General features: G+C 33.7%; 2 protein-coding genes across 2 annotated transcripts; one reads left to right on the forward strand and one right to left on the reverse strand.

Moving 5' to 3' along the window:
• The first annotated feature begins 117 nt into the window (after positions 1-117).
• On the forward strand, positions 118-4,375 carry LOC106762684 (E3 ubiquitin-protein ligase At1g63170). Its single transcript, XM_014646715.2, has 6 exons — positions 118-227; positions 802-904; positions 1,222-2,064; positions 3,018-3,143; positions 3,223-3,514; positions 3,763-4,375. Exons 3-6 carry the CDS (start codon positions 1,394-1,396, stop codon positions 3,949-3,951), a joined length of 1,278 nt encoding a protein of 425 aa, XP_014502201.1. The 5' UTR covers positions 118-227; positions 802-904; positions 1,222-1,393; the 3' UTR covers positions 3,952-4,375.
• Positions 4,376-4,740: 365 nt separating this feature from the next.
• On the reverse strand, positions 4,741-19,583 carry LOC106762432 (N-terminal acetyltransferase A complex auxiliary subunit NAA15). The gene is made up of 26 exons (XM_014646340.2): positions 19,289-19,583; positions 18,379-18,457; positions 18,106-18,188; positions 17,867-18,016; positions 17,169-17,284; positions 16,051-16,156; positions 15,582-15,653; positions 15,371-15,486; positions 14,054-14,186; positions 12,513-12,590; positions 12,370-12,423; positions 12,193-12,263; positions 11,347-11,401; positions 11,158-11,253; positions 9,789-9,917; positions 9,600-9,682; positions 9,279-9,509; positions 8,898-9,030; positions 8,718-8,825; positions 7,798-7,929; positions 7,453-7,509; positions 7,003-7,100; positions 6,825-6,883; positions 6,630-6,741; positions 6,097-6,197; positions 4,741-5,562 (listed from the first exon to the last, which is right to left on the reverse strand). Exons 1-26 carry the CDS (start codon positions 19,337-19,339, stop codon positions 5,393-5,395), a joined length of 2,673 nt encoding a protein of 890 aa, XP_014501826.1. The 5' UTR covers positions 19,340-19,583; the 3' UTR covers positions 4,741-5,392.
• Positions 19,584-20,390: the final 807 nt, after the last annotated feature.

The following is a 20,390-nucleotide window of genomic DNA, read 5'->3' on the forward strand; positions in this document are numbered from 1 at the left end:
ATCATGCCTGTGTTTCGGCTTGGTTTCTTTGATTTGATCAGAGACGTGGTAAGGCATTGCTGACGTTATATTAATAAATATTTCAATTATCGATAATGTATTATTATTTTTGGGTTTATTAAACGTTTGTTCTGTTTTTGTTTGTTTAGTAAAAATCGAAAATCTGCAGCAAAAGAAACGGCAGATACAGTGAGCTTGGAATCGTTTGTTTGCGTGAGCTGAATCAGGTTAACACTTTCTTCTCCGCACTCACATTCTTCTCTGTTTCCTTTTTTTTTTTCGCAACTTCAGCTTTCGTTTTGATTTATTTTGGTTCCTCTGTCGAATGTTTTTCCTTTTTCTGTTGGGCGGATCACACTGTTTGTTGTCATAATGACACACGTAAATTCATCAATTTCTCACTGAAATGGATGCGCTGGGATTGGGTTTTGTGTTTTTCTCGGAATTAAGATTTACTAGGTTTCTGTTTCTGGAAAAAAAAACTATTTTCTTTTGAATTCACTGTTACCTAACTTTAGTAACTATTTATCACCGTGGATTTTGGTCCTAATTTCATACTTGCCCCACTTTAAACCCTTATTTTATGCTCAATTCAAACCCTTACTGCACTTTTTTTTTTTTTTTGGAATTGGCTTTACATCCTGCTGCTATTGGAACTAGATCTTTGTGTAAATAACGCTCAAGATAATCTACTGTTATAAAATGTACTACTGTGTTCTCACTTTAAACATATAGATTGCATTGGATAAAACAGTTTACAGGATTAGGAAGGGGTAAGATTTTAATATATTACTTGATCAGGAAAAAGGTTAATACCCCTTTCAAGGCCAGGCAACATTTCTACACATTTTGTTTGGAGTATTACGGTGGATTTGAGTGGCATCAGGGATCAAATCAGGAGAAGGTGCGTGCTGGAAACTATGTTGCTACCAATCTATGCCTTATCGTGTTTTACTTTGATGATTTAGATGAATGTTAATGAATTATGTAATTATCCATGACCGTAGATTTAGTTCCTAATGCTATGTTTGTCACACTTTACTTACTGTTGTTATTGGAGCTAAATCATTGTGTTGATAACATTCAAGATATCTGCTGTTATAAAATGCACTGTAGTGTTCTCACTCTCAACATATAGATTACCTAAGATAAAACAGCTTATAGAATTTGAGTGGTGAGATTTTAGTATATAAAGTTATGTATGTGTGGTTACTTGATCAGGAATAAAGTTAATCCCCTTTACAAGGCCGGAGAGATCTTAAAATTTAAGGTTTGGAATTGGAGTATTGCGGGGGATTTGTCCGTCATCAGGTATCAAATAAGGAGATAGTGCAGGCTGAAAACTTTGTTGCCACCAATCTATGCCTTATCGTGTTTTACTTTGGTGATTTAAATGGATGTTACTTCTCTGGGTTCAAATAGCAATACCCAAACTGACCAACACCCTTTGCTGATGGAGCAACCGGAAAATCATAATGGTCGTCAGCACGTAATTGACATTACTATGAATGGTGAAGCTCTAACTATGCCTTCCCATATTGATCAACACTCTGAAATGCATTTACCGCAGAGTGGAGATCAACCAGCTGTGGACACACAAGATTCCACTCATCAAGCATCTTCATCTTCGACATCCAGATTAAACTCTAGAAATTCAGCTTCACTAAGAAGAGGTGAAGGATATGGTCATCGTGGTCGGAGTCCATTGAATTCTGGATTGTGGATTTCTGTTGAGCTTTTTGTCACTGTGAGTCAGATCATAGCATCTATAGTCGTTTTGTCGCTGTCCAGGAATGAAAATCCCCAAGCTCCATTATTTGCATGGATTGTGGGTTATGCATCTGGTTGTGTTGCCACACTTCCCATTCTATATTGGCGTTTTCGAAACCGTAATCAAAGCAACGAGCAAGATTCCTCTCAACCATCTCAAGGATCTTCTGGAAGCAATCCTCCAAATCGTACCTATACTGCCATCTATGTTTCTCATGTCTCAGACGAGGAGAATGGTAATGCTACACAATCAGCCACAAGAAACCCTATAATTCCTGGAGCCTTTACTTCTAGGTATGATTTTATTTCCCTCTCTTATCAATTTTTCTTTTTCGGGGGGATGGTGGTGCGGGAATAATAACTCTGGTTTTTGAATACGCTATTAGTTTATTGTTTTACATGCAAATAACCTTATTCCTTTTACGTACTTTCAGCCCAATTCATCACGGGTGGAGTTGGGATTGTGGTTTTCAATTGATTGAAAATGTCCAATATTTAACTCCAAAGAAAGGCATATTTGACTTTATTTATTTGGCCACTTTTTTTTTTTTTTTTGTTTGGTGGGGGGTGGTGGAGTTCGAAACAAAGTAGCCAAGGATTCAGATGATTAGGAGTAGAAGAAGGACGAGTGCGTATTAGTTTTTCTGCTCCCCATATTGGAGACACTGGCAAGGTTTCATAACTCACCATGGGCTAATATGTCCAGAATTATATATTATCCTCCTCATCTGGTTGTTCAATTTTTCAATTAAAAGTAATATTCATATATTACATTTGGAACCAATGGTGAAAATATTACTTAAAGTTTGGATATTTGCGATAAATTAATGTACAAGATGTGACGGCAGATTCTTTAGTAGTTACGACATCTTTTTTTGTTGATGACAATGAGTATAATTGTAGTGGCTGAATTGACATCTTGTTTCCTCTGAGATTATTGATGTCAAATTCCAGCTTATACAGTACCTTGCCTAATATTATCCACATTTAATAAATTCTCCAGGAAGACAATTTCCTTGTTAAATTACAGAGGAAATGAAATATTTTTAGAGATTCAACTAGAACTCGGTGACTGGGGAAGATAGGAAGCCTTGAAATATGTTGAAGTTGTAGCACTATTTCCTCGTTATTCTATTTAATGACAAATTCAACTGAGTACAAAACCTTGAATCTCAGTCTAATTTCATCATGTTTAATGAACTCCTACCACACTAATAAGAACATAATTTTTCTTTGCTAAATTGCAGGCTTAATGGATTTGTAGACCATTTCAAGATGGCCTTGGATTGCTTCTTTGCAGTTTGGTTTGTAGTTGGAAATGTTTGGATCTTTGGAGGTCACACCTCTCCTTCTGATGCTCCACAGTTATATAGGTACCTTAAACACACTGTTTTTGCGCAGCCAGTATTTTACAATATTGAATCTTCAAATAATCTTGGTCATTTCATGCAGATTATGTATTGTTTTTCTTACCTTTAGCTGTATCGGATATGCAATGCCATTTATACTCTGTGCAACTATTTGTTGCTGCCTACCTTGTATAATTTCTGTTTTGGGCATTCGGGAGGATTTTTCTCATAATAGAGGAGCAACAGTGGAATCAATTAATGCTCTACCAATCTTCAAGTTCAAATTGAAGAACAATGAAAACGTTGATGATCAGGATGTCAATGCAGCTATGGATGAGGGTGGAATTTTGGCTGCAGGAACAGAAAAAGAGCGAGTTATTTCAGGAGAAGACGCTGTAAGTTTAATGGGGGTCACTACATATATATTGTTTTAAAGTTATGATTTAACAATATTTACCTCAAAGTCTATGCTTACCTTCAGCCAAAAGAAGAACGAATAGCATGTTTTAGATATAAGTAGAACCTGAGTGGAAGTGATTCTTAAGGATGGACCAATGACTTTGTTGCCAAATCTTTATGATTTGTGATCCTTCACATGTGGTGGAGAATAATTTAACTGAGTAAATTTCTGAATTTGTTGCAGGTTTGTTGCATTTGCTTAGCAAAATACGCAGATGATGATGAGCTTAGAGAGTTACCTTGCTCTCACGTTTTTCATGTAGTGTGTGTTGACAAATGGTTAAAGATAAATGCATCATGCCCTCTTTGTAAAACAGAAGTTGGTACGACTAATGGAGAGTCACCTTCAGCCTGGGACTCCAGTACTCATTAGGTCAGAACGGATACCAACACAGCCAAAGTTTATCTCAAGTTGCAGCTTTTCAAGTAAGTGTACATCATTAAACCTTTGGATTCTACTCTGAAGATGAGATCCAAGATAATGAAAATCAAGTAATACTTGAGCATGTGTGATTTTACGCTCTAGTAAAAGGTAAAGGATGTGTTTTTACCAGCCTAGTTACCCCTTTTCTTTTCTCCCCCAACATCTTTGCACCGGTTATACATACTCACCAAGTATTATTTGTAGAAAAATAGGATGTTCGAATCTTTCTTCGTTTATCTCTTGTCCGTCTGTACATATCACAAAATTTACTGAATATGTTGATTTTTTTATTTGAAACTGTAAAATGAGCTGAATGTTTTTCTTATTGTTTTGACATCGTGATGATTTCAATCTCAACCAGCTGTTTCCCTTCGCTTTGTTTATTATTTATGAACTGTTTGAATTTTAAGCTTTATTCCATGTCCAAATACTGCCTGCTTCAATTAATTTGACTATAGGAAATTGGGTACTTTAAACATAAAAATTATCAATTGTTTACTTTAAAACATTTTCATCATAAGCTTCTGCGTTTCACATGTTCATATATGCGTGCTCTTTTGATCTTAGACCTGGCTAATGTATTTAACAAATATATCTATTCATGATCGTCAACTAAACAAAATGCAGCAATAACGGTAAGAACAAAAATAACCGTATATGAGGAATATAGGTAAATGAATTTCAGGTCTGATGTAGGAAACAGCAAGCGCTAAAATTTAAAATCCAAGCGAACAGAATTGAGACTGAATATAGTTTGCAAATATTATTAGAATTGTAATGAATGTATAATGTAATATCACAACTAATTTACTCAAACTACAAAATTGTAGTTTTTGTGCCAGTGGTCTTTTTTTTTTTTAATCATAATTTTTACAAGTCTTCTATTCTCAATCTTCTGCAATATTCAACATCGGGATTTTCCCATGGAATCTAAAGCAAAATTTTGAAATGGTTAAATAACTAAATAACTAATACATGATAAATGAGCCAACAAACAGCACAAGTACAACATTCTCTCGGGTAGATGATGGTGGCCGAGTGCAGGACCAGAAACTTAAAATTTCTGCAGCTCTCCCTGCGAAGTAAACAGTAAACCTTGGACGAAGATGCACACCTTTGGAGCATTCCCTCTTAACAACAAAGGGGGTGAGCAAATAAGAAATTCAACCCAAAAAAAACATAATAGCGGTAGAGTTATACACATGCAAATGGAACACATCAGTTTAGAGAGGTTGTGCAAAGAAAATACGTCCGTGAGTTGTCCAGAATTTGATAAAACTTAGCATGACTCTTGCGGGGAACTGCAGCCTAGTATAGGTGGTGTTTCAAATGCAGCTTGATTCCAAATTAGGTAGCTAGCAAACCATTTTTTAGCTAGTTTTCAATTTCCTCAGATGGTGAGATCTTTAAATGCCTCTAGTTTCCCATTTGATGGGGTGGATTCCACATGGTTAGAACTCCCATTTTCAGTGCTCTTGCCTATCTGATTAAAGGCAGATCTACGACTGCCCTCAAAGTAGGTGGAGTACGGGAAAAATTTAGCACAACGCTCTTTCCATCCTGCAAGCAAATTTACCATTTCCAAATTTAAAGAATATAAAACATATTGTATCTCCCCTTTAGGGGGTTTTCCTGTCTATTCCAAATGGACGATGCAGTCATGGCAGAATTAGTGTAGGAGTGAGAGAAGTCATTATTATGCATCACTACAATGGGTGTCAAAATAACAGATGTATACAGAAAGCAGATACACAAACTCAAATTTCAGAAGAAATTGTGAAAATTAAGAATTTAAATTTTCCTTTCGAAGCGTTAACAGAAGACATTTTAGTTAAATGTTATGTCAACAAAAACATAAATGTCAGTTAAAAAATAACACTTTTGGTTTCATTATTATTTTTCCTTCTTAAAATAATATAATTCTCCTCATCAGAGCAAACAGTGAATTGTTAACTAAGAAACCAAATACGCATTAGTCTTGGAGATCAGCAGCGCATACATACTTAATCTCTCAAAAGGTTCATGGCATACACTCCGTTTAAGTCCATTTATATAAAATATAATCAAGCAATAGAAAATAACAATGATACTTACTTAATGCAGCATCCTCATCAACAAGAACTGTTCCAAGAAGCTTATGAACTGCAATACAATCTTTAAGTTTCCATTCCCCGATCGGTCCAAGCACACCATTTCTATAGTAACAAAATATTGCATTAAACATTGCCCTTAATTTAGAAACCAAAACCGAGCCTAGAAAGGTAAAAACAGAGATTTAATTCTAAGAACACTTCCATAAACACAAACACTTACATGGTGAACGGCAACCCCCAAAAATTATAGGATAAGATATGTTTGTTTTTAAACTTTTGTTTCTATTTAATTCCCCCATCATATTTCAAAATATTTTTGATAGAGAGCTAGGTAAGGCAATGAATTCCAGTAAACTTTTTCAGCCTGTCAGTCAAAATGTGATTAGCACGCCGAGACATGTCAAGCAATGCTGAAGTACGAAATATAAAAATTTTATCCAAAAACAGGTGTGCATCGCATGCATGAGCGGTGTACCAGTTTGAAGACATGACACAACTTGATAGAATGAAACTTGAGGTTTGTAAGAAGATTACCTTGGCACAAGGTTATTTGTTGACCCTTCAATCAACTTGACAGCCTCAGGCCTTCTGTTGGGATCCAAAACATACAACATTTCCCCAAAAGCAGCTCTATGCATCAAAGAATCTGTAAACAAGAGGGAGAACGAATAAGAGATCTTTAAGTCAAATTTGAACCATATGAATCTTCATCTTAATGCTGAGTATCACCTTCATGTTTTTCAAGGAAAGAATTATTTGTCTCAAACAGAGATTTCCCATGCAGCTGACTACATCAAAATAACAACCAGACAAAGGTAAAAATTAAATCATAAATTAAGAAAAATGAATATAGGCAACCACAAAAGACAATGAAAGGAGAAAAAGGTAAATAATTGCAGCAGAGAACCTAATCGTTTGGCGCTCAGCTTCCAAGACACTCCAAACAAGTTTCTCACTGTCAGTCACAGGAACATTCATGGATCCCACTTTATTGAAGAATTTAATCTGCAAACCGTGGACTTAAAAAATGAATGATAGCTAAAAGAATCATTTTCCTTAATGGAAGAAAAAAGAAATCAAAATAGAGAGAACTGATATCCTCAAAAGCGAGAAAACTACGGGAGGAGCAAACTTAGTGGGACTTGTACCAAATTCAAAGGAGCAGAATTTTGAAGGTTATCCAATTTGCATGTACAAAATGCTAAATATAAACAAATTATAAAGATGCAATGCACAAGTAAAATCAAATACTGTTATGCAATGTTCTGATGTTAATAAACGTTAAAATCCTAACTCTATAATCCCAATGACATGTAATTGACTTGTTGATTTTGTTCGTCATATAAATAAAGCATACCAGACAACGATGAGAATCAGGGTGTTCGGTATCCAACCTCAGTAACTGCTTAACAGCCTACAAGTCAATAGATTGAGAACAAAACATATTTAATTGGCATCATATTCAAACAAGGGAAAGTGCAAAAGCTAGCAAGTTTTATAATGTTAAGAAAAGAAAAATAACACATACATATTAATCAGCATAAAATCACAGCATAAAACAAGTGTCTAGGAAGACACCGAACTGTTAACCCAAATAAACTACAAACCTGACAATTAATAGCTTAGAATATGCTGCTGTAACCCACCCCACCCCGGGCTCAAAAATATAAAAAATCTTGGCTCTCAATTTACATATTTTTACCTGGAAGGCAAGTAAAATTTTCTGTTTTCTCATATATAACTCAAAAGAGAGAATGTGTGTCTCCAATGAGTCAGGTGAATTCTTCTGAAGCAGCTTCAAGTATTTTGTGGCTTCCAACAACGGATCTTCAACCTAAGCAGGAGAAAAAAAATGAAGGAACAGTAAAATATCAGCATCAACAACTACAATAACTGAATATGCATAATTTTTCAGAACAATTTCCATCAAATTTATCAATGAAATTTCACAGAAATACATCACTGCTGATTAGTTTTTGATAAACCAAATGATGAACTACATCAATTTTGTTAATACATGTAGATAATGAAACTGTGAAAGCTGTCTTTGGATTCAACATGGCATTTTAACCAATAAACCTTTTTCACTAAAAATGATTGGAAAAAAAAAATCCTCAAAAAAAAAAAACATAAAGAACATTTGTAGCCAAATTACATATTGAATGTCTTGCACATGCATGCACTACACCTGTGAAACCTCCATAAAATTCTCTCACAGATGCCTACACATCCTGCCAAACTACTAGAAATGGATTGAAATGATGTTTAAGGATCCATCTTTGGAACAACTAGGATTTGTTAGAGATAATAAAGATTTCACCAAATATATTCTAGGAATGCAGGAACATGATGTGGAACCAGAGAAGGTATGACTAAGTTGTCAATAGCTCAGTTCTTGCTACCATTTTTCAAATTTAAAAAAGATCTGCACAAGGTAGAGTAAGCATGGGCATTATCTGCGGTTACAATCCAAAGAGCCCTAACTATGAGGTGTCTTGTTAAAGATATGATTGTCCATCATGATGACGAGCCTTCATGGCTTCACATAACATCTTAGACTTCTGAATAGTTGGTTCTTGATTATATTCAAGATTAACGAAATTAAATGTATTGAAATTTAACCTGCATCAATTTTTCACCACGTGGATCAGGATCAACAGGTTTTGCATGCCGTTTCCCAGACTTTGATACCCCACCAGCACTTGATTCTTCATTTTTTATTTCTGCCTCCTAAAAAAAAAAGAATTAACATGAATACCTTTTCATTAAGAATTTCACCACAGAATAAGAAGCAGTGATTACTTTCTTAGCTCTAGCTTCTGCCTTTCTTTGTTTTTGCCTCATTTTCTTTTTCTGTGAAGGAAGCAACTTAGACATGTCATCATCTTCCTCGGCTGTTGACCTTGAAGGAAAATCATGCAATTTGATATAGCATCTGCAACCCCGAACATTAAAAGTATGAGAACATAAATACAAGATCAAAGGGAAATTCCATTTGCATGCATAAATTTAGGCTGTGGATGTCCCAAAGTGATGCTGTTTTAAGTCACAAAATTATAAGAAATTTTTTACCTCTCAAGGACGCAAGGCACGGAAACAATATACCCAATTATATAGAGAACTGAATAACACTGACTAGGATAGCAACACACAGTAAAGCAGTTAAGAACTGCATATATTCACCTGATAGCTCCAACAGCTGCTTTATGAAAGTATGCATGCGAATGCAATTGGTCTTGAAATTTAAGCATTTCCACGTATGGACGCAATGTCATTTTCCGTAAGCAGTATGAATGAAAATCAAATTGATCTTCTGTAATATCAGCATAATGCTTCTCCACAGCTAGAAATTTCTTTAGAGCCAGTCCAAGATCACCTTGGCGGAAATAGCTTTCAGCAGAGGCAAGCTCGTACCTTCAAAATATAGATGCTAGAGTGTGTTACAAAATGAAACCATACTCTAGCTGGCACGTACACAAATATTACACACTATTAGATACAGACCACATGCACTGCATATCATGTAGGTTGTTGTGCTGATCACCATCTTTTGTGAACAATACAGCAGTTTTTTCCGCCAAAGCCACCTGAACATCAAGGTAATGGTCCAAAGAAAGTCAGAACAGGCATAAGAGAAAACTAGACATATTACAACAGTGAGTGTGAATGAAATCAAATATAAAGATAGAAAACCTGATCAGCCTGCAGCATGCGCTTAACGCATTCACTATTTACATATCGATCAGCGAGATCCATACATCTAGCTTCGTCTGCAAATGCAGCAGCAGCAACCAAATCACCAGCATGCTTCAGTATCCGACTCTGATATATGAAAACACCCATCAATCATTCAATTCAACAAGTTTTTCTGCTTGCTATTGACTGTTAATGCAAATTACCACACTGATCCCAACTAAATCCCCTCATTTTGTTACGAAGAGAATGTTAATAGGGATAGAAGAGGGAATTTATAGTGGCCAGATAGAAATACCGATAACCTTGGACAGAGAGGGCAGAAATTTAGAGAAGAGAGATAGTGGGTGTTCCAAGATAACCAAGTTGCGTCTAAAAAATACTTTTGCAATATATAACTGTTCGGTAATAGAGTGATGGAGGAATTTCGACAAATCTTCTTCCTCTTGGTTTCCTTCTGTTTTCTGCTCTGAGGGTTCCTCCCCTTTATCCTTTTCTGTTCCCGTATTACTGCTATGCAGTAGCTTCTCTTATTGTAAGAGTTCTCTTTTCCAATAATATAAATACAAAGCTTACTCATTGCTGGTTGAGCGTTTCTGTTCTTTTATACATTACACATTTTCACCAACATTTGATCTTAAAAACATTATTTGTGATTTAACCATTTAACTTGCCTCAATTTGCTCTATAATGAAAAGTTTCCCGAGATAATAAAGCAGTTTTGTGAAAAAATTCTTCACCAAACTCTGCTCTCTAAATTTGAATATTTGCATGTTTACACATTATCATTTTCTTATAGAAAAAAAAATAAATTTGAACATGTTTTTCATTTTCATGTTCATCAATACTTGGAAATTGATCTATTAGGCCAGATATTGAATGAATATCGTATCTTTTTTTTTTCCCAATTAATATTTATTGAAGAAATAAATAATAACTGGCATTTCAACTCTTTTAATATAGTGTTAGTATACTATAGTTGACCTGTTATTTTGTATAGATGTGGGTTTCTCACTATTGTATTATTGTACAGATGTTAGTTTGTTACTTTCAACAGCAAACTAGTCTCTATAAATAGTCTGTACATCACATTTTAAACTGTTCTGAGAGATCAATAAAAATAGTTCAGTTCATTGTTCGATCTCTCTTCTCTCTCTGTTCATGTTCTCTAAGATATTGCAAGCATGGATGTATAATACAACTAGTTATATTTTGTTCGGAGTATAAAATTTATACATAAAACAATTTTGTTATGATATACAATGCTGTTAATTGGTTCTCCAGAAACATTTGTTATATACATCGGCATGCGGAACAAATTTACATAATAGGGGATTAAAAACAATTTGGTGCATGAATATAAGCAAACCTTGACCGAATACAGATCGATGACAGTAGGCGTGTGACAAATAGCCTCATCAATTTTAGAAAGAGCAATTTCATATTGGCCCAGTCTGTCATAATGCTGCACAGTAAAAACTCATTAAGTAAAAATATAATAATAATGGAGCAACCTAGAAACAAATGTTTCAGAACATACAGAAAAATAAGCACAAACCTGAGCCAAGAAGAACAATGTCCACATCAGAGTTGAAGGTGGCTCTTTTTCCATCCTGATACAGGATGAAGATTGATTGTTACACTAGACAAAAGTTCCAAAGTATAAAAACTTCAATGTAAACTATAAGACATTTTCCCATAATTGGATAGTATCGTTCTTATGACTTCTTTCAGCTCTTTGTGCAATTTTTCTTTTATCTAATTTGACATATCCTTCCCCCCTCCCCCCCAAGATGTACATTCCGTGTTATAATTATATAAAAGTTTAATTTATATTTTTAGGCCCTGAATTTTGAAGAAATCTGACCTTGACCCTCAAATTTCAGGGACTAAAAGCAATTTTAGGAAATTATTTTAGTCCCTTGGTATTAAGGGATTAAAACTATAGTTTTTCAAATTTGAGGTACTAAAATGAACTTCTTAAAATGTTAGGGACAAAAATTATTTTAGTCCCTTAGTGTTAAGGGATTAAAACTATAGTTTTTCAAATTTGAGGTACTAAAATGAACATTCTTAATAACATGTATAGCGATTTTAAATTTTATTAGCTCAACGTGCCTAATTTGTGTTGGCATTTTTTGGGAAAAAGAATACTCCACAACTTGGAAATTTTCTGAATTGCTCGAGTAAATAATATCAATCCATCAAACAAACTATTAATATCAGAATCATAAATTATTTAACTAACTAATTCCTCCAACTGTTACCAACAATTTTTCTCTTTTCTCTCTCCAAACTCCTAAGACGATATACATTAACATAGGCAGCCTTACACTTTTACTTTGTCAACATCGTTATCACAACTCTACAACATATATGTTAACAATCATATCACAATTCTTACCGTCCAGGGTATTGACCAGTGGACTTAAGTGAACTCTCTAACTCAAGAATGATCTGGTCCAAAACGTCTGCCTGGACAAAAGTGATAAAACAGAACTCAATCAGAATTTCATACCATTATGTTTTACAACAACAAACTATATTATTTAAGAAGATGAATGTTAGTAATAAAACTGACCTTCCTAGGTTGATTGTATAACGAAGAAAGATCGGAGAAAAGAGATGGAACTCCCTATAAGCAACACAAAATGTAATCCCAATTTAATTTTGAAAGTAGTAAAGTAGGCAGAATATATCACACCAAAATAGATCCCTGTATACCTTAGTTAGGAGAGGCCTAATATAACTATCTGCTGCTTCTCGAAACTTGTCACCTTGTAAGAAATCCAGTGGTATTCTCTGAAAAATAAATAAACAGACAGCAGTGTTGGGTGAGCTTCATTCTAAAAAATAGTGGTCAAATTGTATTACTGACGTTGTAAGAGAAAAATACTAACATTATGCCACCACAAATTCATTATGTATTACAGATCAGTGGAAGATGCACTCAGTGAGTTTGGAGGTCAGCTGTGAGAAGGGTAATCCAATTACTCATGTCAAGCCCAAACATAACAGAATCAGGTCCAAGTATCTAGAAGACTATACCACCAATTAGTTGGGAAAGGGTGCATGATAATGAAGCCTTTTTTCAGACAAGCCTTTGTATATCTGATGAATAACTGACAAGCGCATTCACATGCACATAGTGATGATAAAAAGATTCGTAGGTAAAATCTTGTCAGATACTAACTGAATATCGTTAATTGATACTTAATGGATATGGATATTTTAATCATGTTCATGTTGAAGGGACGAGTATTGAGTATCATAGTATCCACCTCGCAGATACTTGCTGTCCGCTAGTAATTGTTAATGAATTTTATTTGGATACTTTAAAAAAGAAATCAAGTGATCAAAACAAAATTATTAGTGAGAGAAATATTATCCATTGGAGAAATATTTATAACTTAATTTTATATGAGCATTTTTTTATTTATTGTGACCTATGAAATTGAAGTTGTTTTAAAATTTATACTTTATGGTCCAACTTAATTAAATTTGGTTTTTAGAAAAATCAATTTATTTGCACTAAAATTATGCAATTTATTTGAATTATACTTTAAAATTATTTTTTTTTATGTAAGTTTATATTTTAAAAAAATTACTTTCAGATAATTTTATCTAAAATGAAAACAAAATATATCCACAGATATTCATGGATATCTTCTGAGTATTTTTTGTGTGGATATCTGGTGGGTAACTCGCTGGAATTTTGTGAAATTCAGCACATGAAAATGTACTGTGATAACCAAACGGATATTTACATTAGTATTACTATTTTATTTTCATGAGAGAACCACACACAAAAAAATTGATTGTCATTTTGTTCTAGAGAAGTTGGTGTCCAAGGAAATTTGCACAAGATTTTACGATCCAGTGATTTGCAAATATTTTGACTAAATTCTTGAGGACCCTTGAATTTAATTTATCCTCCAGCTTGAGTGAGACTGTTAAAAGAGGTTAACTTACTCGTTCATCTATCAAAAAGTTGCTTTTCAATGATATCCATCTCTCACCTAGGTGTAGCTTTTCTTTGTATTTCTGATGTAAGAACTCATACACACATACATGGATTGAGGGATAAATCAATCTCTTAAGTATTTTTCTCATATTTTCATTCTCAAGTAGAACAGTTAGTAAACTAATATACCACCAGGGAAGTTCTCCTTTTACACAACATAATTAGTAAATGCAGGTTTTGACGGTAAAAGACAGGTATTAAAGTAAATGTGATACCTAACTACATGAATTGGCTGCCTTACCTTAACAGCAGAAGACCACTTATATTGCTGCTCAAGAGTTTTGTACAAGGCATCTAACTGATCTATTTCATCAGGAGAAAAATGGCCATTTTCTGAATATAATCCAACACATTTTTGGAGGCCTTCATAATATCTAAGCATCAATATGAAGCACAAATAATTGTTTAGTTTCTACAGGTCAGTGAGATCGTATACAGGACAGAAAGCAAACGGAATACAAAGAAAGGAGAGTTATTACACAACCATCGTGCACCACTAAATGAATTAAAGAGTTTATGTCCCAAAGCATTTTGGAGGCATTTAGGAATCTAAAAACCATGTCAAACAAAAACGGTCTAGTTATTTCTTGTCTTAGAAACTGTTTTCTATTTTTAAAAATAAAAACATGTTTGATAAGAGTAGTTTTCAAAAACTTTTCAAAATTAACATCTCGTTAGATTTATATATATATATATATATATATATATATATATATATATATATGAGTTGTTTTAGTTTTCTACTTTCAATCTTCTATTACTCATGTTCTACCTTACACTTCAATAATCAACTCTAGATGATAATAACTGAGAGCAAAATATCACTACATACATATGGAGGATGGCATGGCAGCCAATGAAAGAAGATAGCTAACAACAGACACACACACACACACACACACTCCATAGAAAAACAATATAAATAAAAAAATAATAATAAAACAAACAAAATATGTTAAGAACCATAAACTAAATTCCTTGCTCAAAACAAAACTACTAACAACCTCATTTTCATTAATGTCAAACTACTAGCAATCTCATTTTCATCAAGTTCAAGAGTTCAAAATAACAGATTTGAATAAACAATAAATTGGAATTAATCAAAAGAATTTACAAATAGAGTTAACAGCAGAATTAGAAACACAAATAAGATAAAAAAAAAGGAATAAAGACTTCAATTAGAAAAAAAATTGAACAGCGATAAAATAAAGAATTTAATAAAATAAATGTTAAATTTCAACAGAGGAAGAATGGAGAAGAAAAAGGAATTGATAGATGCTTAACGGAATAAAGAAACCACAATATTAATTTGTTTGAAGAAAAAACGTTTTTAAGAAAATAAGTTGAAAAACAAAAATTACCACAGAAAATAAGATACAAAGTGGACCTTATCCATCCATAAAGAGATGAGTGAAGAAAGGATTTAATCATCTAAATATCCTTTTCTGTTGTGGCTAAAGCAAAAGGGAAACATGGAGGAAAAAACCTAAATGAACACCCAAACAGATATTGCAATTCAGACATTCAAACTTAAAATGCACGTGGCCAGAAAGATCACCTATAATTGTCAGGGTTCATGCTAAGTAATGTGCGGTACAATTTCTCCCCTTCTTCTAAGCGACCAAGCTTGACTAGAAGTGAGACCTCCTGCTCTTTATAGGCAAGCTTATCAACCTATAGACATAATATGAAACTGGTAAGACAACATGTTTCTCATTCACACCAAGTTGAATTATCAAATTACCTAAATCAATAAATAAAAAACATACAATTTTTAACTCTTTCTTTTGCAACTCCTCAAGAGCTTTCTGGAATAATCCACATTCTTCCAACAAGGAGATCTGGATGAATATATTTGATACAGAAAATCACGATGTCAAGGAAATAATAATAGTGGCATATAAACAATATGAAAGACTCCATATTCATAAGCATACACAAGTGTTCAGAACAGAAATATTCACATTCACAAAATACAATTTACCTAGATCAAGATATCCAAATAATGTATATCAGATTTTGAGAAAGTTCTCTATGTAGTCTATAACAACAATACTGCGTAAAAGTAAAAGTAACATCAAACAAAAACTCATACAGTAGAAGCCTATTCAAAATCCTATCATGTTATGACACTAGATAATTAAGTGAAAGTTACACCAAACAAGAAATATGCGAAGGAGCATTAAGCAATAAACATCAAACATAAAAAATAGCTGCAGCAACAGCCAGAGGAAAGACCTTATACAAAAGCATTTCTCCATGTTCACACCGTTCATTTTCTGGAGGATAATCATCTTCCAAAGTCCCTTCATACGCTTCAAGAATTTCAATAGCCTTTGATGCACTGTTTCATATGAAAAAGCTCAGTACAAGAAAATACCAAAATTAAATTGTCATTTGAAAGTAACCATCAATACTTCAGCCTTGGTGTTAGCATGATCCAAAGCTTCCCGGGAGAATTGTGATTTTGGTGTAATACAAACAACATTTGTGCCAAAATCTTCATCCACAACATTACCAAGTCTAATCACATCCTAGACCCACAAGAACACAACACCCACCCAACCTTCCACCTGTCCCCCAAAAATGGGAAAAAAGAAATTACCTGGTTTTATGAAGCACTTCATTTTAATTACATTTTTCAGTATTTTTATAATTATTTTTATAACGTTCATGATTTTTTTCTGTGTTTTAATTATAATTTTTAAAGCATTTTTGGGACATTAAGAAATATTATGTGCATCAAGAACATGGAGATTGCCAAATTCGTGACCTTTACAAATAATTGCATAGGATCCTTAGAATGTGGTATGTATGTATGTAGGTAGCCAGTAGTCTCAGCTATATTCATGTAACCATCTACAAACTAGCTGAGTAAGCTCTCAGGTGTTATGCAGCAAGCCGTCAGTTAGTTATCACAGTTATATAGCTTGAACCTCAAGCTTACCATGTATAATAAGAGCCTGTATACTCATTCCTCTCTAATCAGAATTCAAATTCACTGTCCACAAACACTAGTTATTTTTTCTTTCAACTATCACATTTATATAGATCCTGGAATCACATAGCAACCAATTTTATCTTAAAAGTGTCTATATTAAAAATATAAAGAGTTGACAAACTAAGGGCTTGTTTAGCTTGGTAAAACATATCCTATTTTCATTTCATGTTTATCGAGATATTTACAGCAATGACACCTGTTTTTTCTTTACTTATAGCTTTTAAATATTCATACAAGAAATCGCAAAAACAACATTTAAGAAAATAATCTTTAGGTCATATACAATTTAGTAAAAAGTCAGCTCAAGCAGCTACCATTGGATAAAGCATTTAATTTTATACACACAAAATCATACCTAGAGTTCAAATGATGTGCAACAGCAAAGCCAATCCAGTTCATGCGATGATTTGACTTGAGTGTCAGAAGTTGTTGTCGTGTCTCAACAAAGCCAGTTAAATCTCGCATTTGAGCCTACCAGTGAGAAGTAAAAGTACGTTCACACTTAGTCAAAACACTTAATGCATTATAGAAGAGTTCACTGACTGCGAGTGCGTGACATGAAAAGTGATACACAGTAAAATATCATTGAAAAGTATTTGTGTCTGTTTGAATTATAAAGAATTGTTTAACATCCATTTTCCAATTAGCTTTAGTTCATTGTGCAGCTTACGTTCATCAGGAAAATTGAGATAGTTTATTTACCCTTCTTCTGAATTGTATTCAGCATTAATATTAATATTAATTAAAATAAATCTGTTTATATAAACCATTTAACTAAGTGTGAATTGTCCAGTCAAGAAATTCACTGAAAATCAGTTTTCTCTTATTTTTATCTCCAACTGCATCCTCAGACTCTTCAGTGATGTGACTAACATACATATCTACCTGTGACCTTCATCAAGAGTCATAAATGAACTTATATTGGAAATTAGAGTATCATAAAAGTGCCATTGCTGGCAATCATGGTACGTTATGGGCAAATTTCATGATAAACTTTACTTCACATCGATAATATCAATATGAAGCTTCGCATCTATGATGAGAAAATGCTACCTGTAAAAGTGACAAGTCCCGCAATATTTCAATATTGTCAGGATCTATTTTCAATGCATTGCGATAGCACTTTATTGCCTCCCTGTATTCTCTGTGCGACCGATAAAGGAGACCATAAACATGCCAGCAAACATGACTTTTAAGGTCATTCTGCACCAGAAAAAAAACAGTAACCTTGAATCACATTACAAACTTTCAAGGGAAGATAGATAAATGGTACAAAACCAAAGTCAACCAACCTTCAATCCTTGGCGAACCAATTCATATGCCTCGGACTTACGATCCATGCAATTCAAAGTCAACCCCTTCATTGATAAAGTTTCTATCAACCAGAAGGAGGGAACAGACACATAAATAATAATAAAAAAAAAAATCATTAAGAGATGGAGGGAGAACAAATTGGGTTAGGAAATAACATCAATTTTCGTGTTCATTTAAAGGAATAAGAAGAAAGTAAATATCCCCTGACCAGAAAGGAAAGGCACAGAAAAACAGGTACAAAAAAATTCTACCTCCATGGTCTGGGAATTTTTTCAAAATGGCATCGGCTGCTTTAAGGCCCTTTTTGTATTGTTTGGTTTCATAGGATTTCTGCAAGAATACAAACAAGGAAAATTAAGTCAGGCCCCACAGAAACAGGTAAACCCCCACCCCCAACTCTCCCACAGGACCAACAGCACTTCCATTGCTTTTAGAATTCCCAATAATCAAGATGATAAAAATCGAATCACACAAAGTAGTAAGCACACGTTTGTTTTTCACATTGAGAAAACCAAACACCAAAAAACACAACTAACATAAGTAATTCCACGGTATAGTCTGAGAGTTAGGTCATACAACAGATATTTATCTACAGAAAGTTCCTTTCACTGCTAGGAACAAGAACTCCCAACGTTTCCAAGTCAACGAATCCACTCTTCCCCTTCTACGTCAATAATCTATCACCAATTATTCCACTGATGATTACGCCAGGCTATCAGTGCATGCATTGATAAAGACAGCCCCATGCATAAACCGGGTGAGAGCAAATCAGATTCCTTCCAGCTTCCCATAGCCCCAAGGGGAAAAGGAAATAAAAATACAGAGAATACAGTAAACTCAAAACTACAGAGTTGGGGAAGTTTCAATCCCGCTCTAAATAAATCTCAGAAGAGCTGAAAAACAACACAGCAGTGAACCTGGCACATCAAAGTATCGCAGAACTACAACAAAACCTGAATGCTCTGGTTATCATCATTTAAATTTGAACAAAGCCTCTAGCGTAGTGTCAGCAAACAAAGGCGTGAAAGAGTGCTAAGGATAACAAGAGAATCTAGGGTTTTCCAGATGGAGAAGTAGCAATCGTGGAAGCAGAAGAAAATGACTGAGTTGGATCGAAGAAGGAGACGAAAGCATAAAATTAAAACGAGAACGGAAGCTTACAACAATAAGCTTGAAGAGGTTAGCCTCTCTGGGAGGAAGAGAAACACCCATTGTTGGAGGTTAACGGCAGCGGAAGGAGATAAAGGAGGTGGTGGATGGTGTCTGTGTGCGTGTGTGCGTGCGTGCGAGCAATGCAGTGCAACGCAACCCTACTATCAAAAAGAAGAGAGGAAACACTGCTGCTACGTTCTACTGTTTCTCCTTTTCCTTTTTCTATTTTTGTTTAATCCTAATTTTCACTGCACAAAGCAACAAAGAACTTGTGCCTGCGTGTCTCTTCTCTGCAGCCTGCACCCGCATTCGGTTAACTTCCATACTCAAATTACTACAAGTACTTCACAATTACCATAATTGTCGGTTCGGGTCGGTCTACAATGGCCCATTCATCATATTTTTTTGTTAATTTGGATCCATACTGCATACAAAACGGGTAAAATACAAAGTTTTATGTTTTATTTTGATTGATTAAAAACAGAAATCATAATGTTGTTTATAAATATTATGTGTATGTCTATAGTTATATAGTTATATATACACGTATATTTTTTTCCCATTTTTACTCTTTTACTCAGTATTTTTAAAATTAGTAACTATTTTAAAAATTTACTAGATTACTTGTAATAAAAAAAATATTGACACAATATTACTTATAATATTTTTTATTTCAATAACTAAAAATTATTTTATTTATAGTTATATCTATAATTATATATTTATAACTGTATGTCTTTAGTTATATTTATCCACACCTCTTTGTTGTCTTATTACTATAAATTATCTTATAATTTTACTATTTAAATTGTATATTTTTTTGTAAAATTAATTAATTACCTACTATAAAAAAAACTACCTACGGCTATTAATAAGAATATTTTCCATTTTTTGTATGTAATTTTTTTCTAATTTTATTTTTTAGTTAGTCTTTTTTTCACACTAAATCAATTATCTAACCATTTTTATATGTTTATTGAAATTTAACTATTTTTTAAACTAAATTAATTGTTTTATTATTTTACTTTTAATTGTTTATTCAAATTTAACTAGTTATGTAATAAAATCCTGAATTCGTGTTGGTTATGGAATTGAGATTATAAGCTTATTG

Source organism: Vigna radiata, chromosome 5, assembly GCF_000741045.1.
Source record: "Vigna radiata var. radiata cultivar VC1973A chromosome 5, Vradiata_ver6, whole genome shotgun sequence".
In the NCBI taxonomy this organism is placed as follows: domain Eukaryota; kingdom Viridiplantae; phylum Streptophyta; class Magnoliopsida; order Fabales; family Fabaceae; genus Vigna; species Vigna radiata.